Source organism: Rosa chinensis, chromosome 1, assembly GCF_002994745.2.
Source record: "Rosa chinensis cultivar Old Blush chromosome 1, RchiOBHm-V2, whole genome shotgun sequence".
Lineage (NCBI taxonomy): Eukaryota > Viridiplantae > Streptophyta > Magnoliopsida > Rosales > Rosaceae > Rosa > Rosa chinensis.
The window spans coordinates 796,438-806,507 of NC_037088.1; the positions used below are offsets into that span (position 1 = coordinate 796,438).

The window sequence follows — 10,070 nt, forward strand, 5'->3', positions numbered from 1 at the left end:
CTTAGCCATTTTGGAGAGTGTGTTTAGCTTTTTATATATTTTAGCAGTTGCATGCACCACACTCTTTAAGTGGCTCTCTATTATAATTTTTAGCTATCTTGCTTATGAGCGAGATGATGCTCTCTATAATTTAAAACATTCATTTTAAGTTATTTTATGTAACTTATAAGTACATTTAAACTATTTAATATTTATTTTAAAAAATATAAATTCAGAACTAGTTAAAATAGAGAGCACTGGTGGAGGCATATTTCAAAAATAGTTAGCCAAAATGACTTTTTAACTACTTTAGCTAAAATCTGACTAAAAAATTGCTAGCATTGTTTAGGGTACTCTGATGGCTCTAAATTATTTATTTATTTTTTTCTTCTCATTAGAGTCATGCTTGGATTATAATAAGAAATATCTTCTCTTCAATTAGGAAAAGAAAATTTTCTTCGTTGTTTTTACAATTGATTGAAAGACAAAACGTTTTACAATCATGGTCAGATTACAATTGATTGTTACCATTACCATATCATGCTGAATCCCTTGCATAATGCAGATTTTTTGCTTCATTATATATATATATATATATATATATATATATATATATAGAAGGCCCGAACTCTATAAATAGGCATGCAGTCAATTAGGAAAAAACAGTACTCGACCAATATGGCATTTGGAGGTTCTGTGTTCTTGTCTGTGCTCCTAGCTTTAGCTGCAGCTGCCAGCGTCTCCGTTGGCAATTCCCATGCTTATTATATCCCATTTAACCGAAGTAGTTTTCCGAGTGGATTCCTTTTTGGTGCTGGTTCAGCTGCTTATCAGGTACACATCTATCTACGTATGTCTGAATGTGTGTGTTTTATATATACATATATACGCAAAGTGTAGCTACAGATGATATGCTCCTTGAATTTTGTTCTTCAATCCATTATCGATGCATCAGTCAGAAGGAGCAGCATTTCTACATGGAAGGGGACCTAGCATCTGGGATACTTTCGTTAGGAAAAATCCAGGTCTCTCTCTCTAAACCCCATCACTAATTCTCTGAGCTTAACTAATTGGTGCATGCATGTTCAGTTTCGTGATTCACTAATAGTCAATTTGGATCCTGTGATATCTGCAATGTATCAAAGAGGGAAACTCATGCGACAGGCTCTACTATACTCAAATCGATTTAACCGACTTAGAAGGCTTGCGAGACTGGCGAATTTATCATGGTCGTCATGGAAAAAATTCAATAAAACATTATTTAAGGTCTTAATTTATTGTGAAATGATTTTAAGTTTGATATTCTAATTTATACAATAATAATATTCGATCTATAAACTTTGATAATTATGTGAAAAGAGCGGGAAAAAAAAACTCAGGATCAAGTAGTGCACCAAAGGATGGTTAAATATTCTTTTGCTAGTTTCTATAATTTTAACGAAAGTGATTTCAAAGTTAATTTTAGATAATTTCCAAAATTATCGAGTTTGATACTATAATTTCTACGATAATTACGTTTGATAACCAATATGGACCAATAGCTGTATAAACTTTAAAAAAAATAATAATATAAAACTCACGATCCATCGAGTAATGAACTAAACTGTATTGTTAAATCAATATATAATTTTTTATGTATCATTCTTATGTGACGTTTATTGAATAAATGTTATGATGGGATGACAGAAAAGATATCAGATCACAGCACCGGAGACGTAGCTAATGACTTTTATCACCACTATAAGGTAAATTTTATATGAAGCATTGTTCACTGACCTCCAAATTCTTATTAATTAATCAAGGACATTGGCATGAGTTATAATAGCGTATTCATTTTCTTATTAAACCATCGAGCTATGAAGAAGATATATGCTCAAAGATTAAGTAGTTGTTACCTGCTATATATATATATATATATGACTTATTCTTGAATTAATGTGACAGGAGGATATAAAATTGATGAAGAAAATTGGGTTGGACACCTTCAGAATGTCAATTTCATGGACAAGATTACTTCCCAGTAAGAAAATAATGTTGTCTAACTTATGATAATCATTGAATAAGTAATTTGATATGTCAAATCACTAGTACAAAATCGAAAATAGACAACGTTACCTACATAACGGTTTAATAAAAAAGACATTGTGGTTTTTTTTTTTTTTTTTTTTACAACTGTACAGTGAAAACCGTTATCTATAGATATTAAAAAAGTGTTGGTCTCTTGGTTAGAATTTTTCTCATTTAACTTGTACAACGGTGTGGTTAAAACCGTTATCTATTTTCTATTTTGTACCCGTGAATACTCAAATATACAAACATACATACTATTTACTATTCATATTGAAGATTTTAATTTGATATGTATTGGACATGTTCAACTCTTGTGCTTCTCAGAGGGAAAACTTAGTGGAGTGAACCCACTTGGTGTACAATTCTACAACAATCTCATCAATGAGCTCGTATCCAACGGTTAACATCTCAATTTTATAGCTTTCTAAATCTTTGTATAAATCAAATTCCACTTGCATATATATGCTCAGCAGATCAATCAATCTAAAGATATAATCAATTGTTATATATAAAATACTAGCCTCTTTTTTTTGGTAAACTAAAATACTAGCCTCTGAACACTACTAGCAAAACAACAATTACCCACGGATTTTAATATGTGGGTAATAAGACTTTCACACACGGATTTCAGTGTGTGATAGCCTTTACACACAGTACACGCACAGATTGGTGTTACCGTGCGGTTTGGAGGGGGGGTAATGCTCATCTCACACGGATTATGTTGTCCGTGTGAAATACTTACGTGGGCCCCACTATCTTTCCATAAATATAATTTACCGTAATGAAACACAGTCCGTGTGAACAACTCTATTTCACACGGATTTCTATAGCAAATGTTTAATTATCTCACACGGATTTCTGTGTCAAATATGTACTCATCTCATACAGATTATTTTGTCCGTGTGAATATTAGACGTGGGCCCCACTGTCTTTCCATGAATATAAATTACCGTAATGAATTGCAATCCGTGTGAATAACTTCCTATCTCACACGGATTTCTGTGTCAAATGTGGAAACTATATTTCACACGGATTTCTGTGTGAGATATAATTCACACTGATTTCTGTGTCAAAACTTATAACTATTGATACGGATTTCCGTGTGAAATTCCTTTACTCTTAACTCACACTGATTTCAGTGTGTAATAGTGACAGCATGTTAAAAAAAAAATTTCTGCTGGGATTGGCTTCGCTAACCTCCCAACGAGCCTTGGCCTTGGTACCTCACATTTGCCATCATTTCTTGGCTTTGTGACCATTTCCCAGTCCCATAAACTTATCAGTGAAGACTCCGGGATTGACACTTCTGCATCTTGAACGACCTGACCATACTGAGATCGCCAGTTCTCTTCATCCCATGAACCACCTGGGGAAAATATGATCATATGTTTCAATATATTATACAACCGGTTAACTAGAAGCAAACCAAGAACCCTACAGGTTAACTATGTGCTACTTATCAAAACAAAGGTGGGCAATCAATACATAGAAGCAACAAAATGACAACACCTTCATCAGAGACCTTTTCACTCGACTCAATTACAGCACCATAGTCTTCTGGAATCGGTGTGGATTCATGGAGCTCAAGGAGGGAGGCGGTGCTTGACAGTGGAAGTGAGCAGAGTCGGTGCGTGGGTTGTTGCAGGGACTCAAGGAGGCTGCGTTAAACTCGTCGGAGGTTGGTGATGGTGGAGGTGAGTCACGGTGGTGACCGGAAGTGGGTGTCGAATGAGAGAGAAAACAGATGTAGTTCCTTTGTCCTCCATTAAACCAAAAAAATTTGGAGATGAGAGAGAGGGAGGCAGAGAAGAGGAGCTGGGATATGAGAGAGAGGGAGAGCAGTGGGTGGAGGAGATGAGAGAGAGATGGAGACATGAGAAAATTCGGAGGAGGCTTTAGATTTTGGTCAAGTGTTTTCTGGTTTTAAGCAGCAGCATTATGCACGGAAATCTGTGTGTTTATAGTATTTCACACGGAAATCCGTGTGAAATACATTTGCATTTACTACAGATATCTGTGTGAATTTACCTCGGTAACCCAATACCTACCATCTATTGTTATTTAAATATTTACAACAGCACCCACAGTAATCCGTGGGAATATCCAAATATTGAGCGGGAACAAATCCACGGAAATCCGTGTGTAATACTACTAGGGGAGGGAAATTGAATTTGTTCCAAAAAAGTGAGCGGGAAAATATTTACCACGAAAATCCGTGTGAGATACATATATATTTACCACTGATTTTCGTGTGTATTTATCTCGGTAATATATAACTGTCATGTTTTACATTGTTCACATGGAATTCTGTCTCTATTCTATTTTTTTCACACGGAATTTAGTAGCTAATTTTTCTTTTCACACAGATATCCGTGTCTACATTTCACACAGATATTCGTGTGTTGCTCATTTCACAGATAATTCTGTATTAAACACTTATTGTAACGGAATTCTGTAGCTAATAGAGTTTTTCACACGGAATTCTGTAGCTAATGGTTCTTTTCACACGGATTTCCGTGTTAACATTTCACACAGATATCCGTGTGTATTACTCATTTCACACAGATATCCGTGTGTATTACTCATTTCACACAGATGTCTGTACCAATAACCGGTCAACCCTTTAAACGCCTCTACTTCCCTAAGGGGAGCCGACCCTTGAGAAGATAAAATTTCAGAAATTTTTACATTAGTTGATATAGCTTCTACCCATGAAAGCATAAGAGTTTACAGATCAAAAAAAATAAGTTACGAGTGAGCGGTTATGAGCATATTAGTTTTATGTAGTATTTAAAGTTTAGGGTTGACCTACTAGATCGAAACCCAAACGACGAGGAAAATAGCTGAAATTTTGAACACAACCATTTATTCTTATCATGATAACATCCTACGGTCGATTTTGATAAAGTCTATTTCCTACGCATTGTTGCTTATGGAATGTATACTTTTCATTATAACTAATAAACTAGTTATACCACATTAGTAGACATATATGAATTTTGTGCAATCCAAAAAATAAAAATAAAAAATTGATAAATTTGACATTACTCATCTATTTATAGCGTATTAATAGGTACGGTGTAAAAAAATTAACTCAATCTGTCGTTCTTTCAATATCAAATAAGTGATTAACCTTATATACACATATACTTTTTCACACGGAATTTTGTAGCTAATTGTTCTTTTCACACTGATATCCGTGTGAAAAGGTTTTAGTTTTTACACAGACATCAGTTACTGTTGTTTATTCGCACGGATTTCTGTGTGTAGTCTCATTTTTCACACGGAATTCTGTAGCTCATTGTTCTTTTCACACGGATTTCTGTATTAACATTTCACACAGATATCCGTGTGTATTACTCATTTCACACAGATGTCTGTACCAAAAACCGGTCAACCCTTTAAACGCTTCTACTTCCCTAAGGGGAGCCGACCCTTGAGGAGATAAAATTTTAGAAATTTTTACATTAGTTGATATAGCTTCTACCCATGAAAGCATAAGAGATTACAGATCAAAAAAATAAGTTACGAGTGAGCGGTTATGAGCATATTAGTTTTATGTAGTATTTAAAGTTTAGGGTTGACCTACTAGATCGAAACTCAAACGACGAGGAAAATAGCTGAAATTTTGAACACAACCATTTATTCTTATCATGATAACATCCTACGGTCGATTTTGATAAAGTCTATTTCCTACGCATTGTTGCTTATGGAATGTATACTTTTCATTATAACTAATAAACTAGTTATACCACATTAGTAGACATATATGAATTTTGTGCCATACATGTGATAAAAATTGAAAATTGATAAATTTGACATTACCCATATATTTATAGCATATTAATAGGTATGGTGTAAAAAAATTAACTCAATCCGCCGTTCTTTCAATATCAAATAAAGTGATTAACCTTATATACACCTATACTTCTCTAAGGGGAGTAAAACCACGAGGAGATAAACTTTTCAAAATTTTTACATTATTTGGTATACCTTATATTCATGAGAGCTGACAGATCGAAAAAATAAGTTACGAGTGAGCGGTGATGAGCATATTAGTTTTATGTAGTATTTAAGGTTTAGGGTTGACCTACTAGATCGAAGCCCAAACGACGAGGAAAATAGCTGAAATTTTGAACACAACCATTTATTCTTATCATGATAACATCCTACGGTCGATTTTGATAAAGTCTATTTCCTACGCATTGTTGCTTATAGAAGGTATACTTTTCATTATAACTAATAAACTAGTTATACCACATTAGTAGACATATAAGAATTTTGTGCAATCCAAAAAATAAAAATAAAAAATTGATAAATTTGATATTGATATTTGGTAATAATGTATTAATAGGTACGGTGTAAAAAAATTAACTCAATTCGCCGTTCTTTCAATATCAAATAAGTGGTTAACCTTATATACACATATACTTTTTCACACGGAATTTTGTAGCTAATTGTTATTTTCACACGGATATCCGTGTGAAAAGGTTTTAGTTTTTACACAGACATCAGTTACTGTTATTTATTCACACGGATTTCTGTGTGTAGTCTCCTTTTTCACACAGAATTCTGTAGCTCATTGTTCTTTTCACACGGATATCTGTGTCAACATTTTCACACAGAAATCCGTGTGTATTACTCATTGCACACAAAAATTTGTATCAAATACTTATTATAACGGAAATCTGTCCCTCCGTAATTCACATAACAAACAAAATTAATGATCCCGAAATAAACTAATTTCGGATTTTCACACAGAAATCAGTGTGAATTGATCTGCACACACATATCCGTGTAAAATATTTTATCATTTACACAGACATCTGTTACTATTGTTTATTCACACGGATTTCCGTCGATATTGTTATTGTATAAATCACTGTAGGGCTCAATTATGTTCTTTTCACACAGATATCTGTATCAAATACTTATTGTAACGGAAATCCGTCCCTCCACAATTCACATAACATAAAAAATTAATTATTTCGAAATAAACTAATTTATAATACGTACAGAAATCAGTGTGAATTGATTTTCACACAGATATCCGTGTGAAAATGTTTTTGTTTTTACACAGATATCTGTTACTGTTGTTTATGCACACGGATTTCCGTTGATATTGTTATTGTATAAATTATTGTGGGCCCGATTATGCTAATTTCACACGGATATATTTCTGTTAGTATTTCTATTTCACACGAATTTCTGTGACTTTTAACTACAGTAAATCCGTGTGTATTGTTATTTTGCTAGTAGTGGAATGCACGATTACGCATGTGTAGATTTTTTTTTTCTTTTGGTTTAATTTTATGTGTATAATAAACTTTGTTTGAGTTTTTATTTTTGTATTTTTTTTTTATATTTTCTTACCCAACCTATAAAAGAAAGAAATAAAAAAGAATTTGCAACTGCAATTAAGAATTGAGGTTAGTTGAATTGCTCCATGCCCACACATTATTGCAGTTTCTTTTTTTCTTTTTTTGGTTTTTTTCTTTCCATTATAATTTTATCCTTTATATATCAAATTTCTTATTGTTAGCTACTCTTTCAATAAACCAAGAGTAACTATAGAGTTTTAATGATTTAACCTTAATGCATATTTACTTAATTAATATTGATAACAGGTAATTGATGAATGAATAGCTAGTACTAATGAAGAAACCTGCAAAACAGTTGAAGTATTCGGCAAATTTCACACTCATTTCTAATTTTCCCTATATATATTTGATGTGAGAAGGTATCAAGCCCTTCGTGACTTTGCTCCATTATGATCCTCCCCAAGCACTTGAGGATCTGTATGGCGGGTTCTTAAGCCCTAACATAATGTAAGTGAACTTTATTTAGTTTGACTACCGGTATATGTCTATATATATGTATATAAAATATGATGATTAAAACTAATGACAATAATGTGATCATTTGCGCACTCAATAATTTTAACAGAAATGATTACGGAGATTATGTGGATTTCTGCTTCAAGACATTTGGTGATCGAGTGAAGCACTGGATCACAATGAACGAACCTAACGGATTTGCTATTAGTGGCTACGACGGCGGAACCTTTGCACCAGGTCGGTGTTCTAACTATGAGGGAAATTGCACTTCCGGTAACTCTGCGACTGAACCCTACATTGCGGCACACCATTTGCTTCTTGCACATTCAGCCGCTGTCAAAATATACAAGGACAAATATCAAGTACAGGAACCCTGCATTCTTTATATATTTGATTTAAATGAATTCTTATATGTATATATAGATACTTGAGTTAATAAACTAATCAATGTGAATATATATGAGCAGGCTTCCCAAAAGGGACAGATCGGGATCACAGTAGTGACTCACTGGTGGAAACCTAAGTTCCCAACACAGCTGGCAAGTCGGACGGCCACCCTTAGGTCACTTGATTTTATGTTCGGATGGTGAGTGTACGTGATTTTCTTTAACAATGCGAAATTTTATTAATAATTAATTGGATAATTGATCGATATGTAAATCATTAGGTTTGCCAATCCTATAATTCATGGTGATTATCCAAAGGTCATGCGATCTTTGGTCGGGAATCGATTGCCGAAATTTACAGAAGCCGAATCGAAGCAGATAAAAGGCTCCCTTGATTTTCTTGGGTTGAATTACTACACATCATATTATACAGAAGATGCACCAGCTTCATCCAACGATGTCAACCAGAGTTGGACCGCAGACAGACAAGTAGCTGCTTCTACTAGTATGTATCCATCAATCCCACACATACCATATATAATAACCCGTTCATTCTTTTTAATTTAATTAATTTCTACTGCGCATGTTGCTATTCTAACACCATTACCTACCATCTGTTTTGTTGTCACAGCTGATAAAAATGGGGCTCTTATTGGTGCAGCGGTATGTACTAATTTTTTCTATATACTAAAGTTTATTATTCATGCAAATACTAACATGAACTATTATGTGGTAAAATGTTTCCGTACAGACTGATTTGGATTGGCTTTTCGTTTATCCGAAGGGGATCAGAGAGGTTCTTGTGTATATAAAGGAAAAGTACAATAACCCTGACATTTACATAACTGAGAATGGTAAAATGATCGATTCTCCTGCATGTTTTCTCTGATTAATTATGCGCCCAATTAATTTTGGTATTTTACGTGCATGCTAATATATTGGTTTCTTGTATGTATTGTGCGTTTAATTTTGCAGGATATTCATATGGATATAATGCCTCAATGCCAATTCAAGAAGCTCGTAAGGATAATTTGAGAATAAGATACCATCACGACCATCTGTGGTATCTTTTGAAAGCTATTAAGTGAGTCATTCATTCATGTAATGCATGGTTAATATTATTTGTAATTACTAATTAGGGATTGAGTTACTTATTCGATTTTTATTTATTTCAGGGATGGGGTTAAAGTGAAGGGATACTATGCATGGTCATTTTTTGATGACTTCGAATGGGATGCCGGTTACACAGTTGGGTTTGGCCTAACATTAGTTGATGTCAATGATAATCTGAGAAGATACCTCAAATATTCTGCCTATTGGTTCAAGATGTTCCTCCTGCACTGATGCTTATGGATTGATCCATCACCTGCTGATCATATATATATATATATATATATATATATATATATATATATATATATCTAATAGAAATAAATCAAGCTAGCTGTTTCTGTATTAATTAATTTCAGTCTTTCCAATAATCTATGTATTTCGTCTATCTATATATCTACAAATTAATCTGTGTATTTCAAAAAATTTCTTGAACTCTCGTCAATAAGAAACAAACTATTGATCTTACATTCTGTTTTCTGTTAACATGATTGTTCTCATTTTAATGTTTTTAGATTTACCTTGATAATTAAGTAATTAACTCCGGGTAATTAGTTTGTTGTAAATTTTAATTAGTTAAGCAGGTTTAGTTAATTCATGTAATAGGATTATCTGCATGCATGGCTAGTTTCATAATGGCCTACATTTGTATGCCACGTCTCATGAATCTGCTAATTTAATCCTCTAA

The 10,070-nt window shown here is 33.4% G+C and overlaps 1 protein-coding gene across 1 annotated transcript; it reads left to right on the top strand.

The window, feature by feature from the left end:
* The first annotated feature begins 863 nt into the window (after positions 1-863).
* Positions 864-9,628, top strand: LOC112175137 (vicianin hydrolase). Its single transcript, XM_024312807.2, has 12 exons — positions 864-1,004; positions 1,666-1,724; positions 1,924-1,999; positions 2,374-2,448; positions 7,790-7,877; positions 7,996-8,248; positions 8,354-8,472; positions 8,554-8,777; positions 8,904-8,935; positions 9,024-9,126; positions 9,248-9,356; positions 9,448-9,628. Exons 1-12 carry the CDS (start codon positions 926-928, stop codon positions 9,614-9,616), a joined length of 1,386 nt encoding a protein of 461 aa, XP_024168575.2. The 5' UTR covers positions 864-925; the 3' UTR covers positions 9,617-9,628.
* Positions 9,629-10,070: the final 442 nt, after the last annotated feature.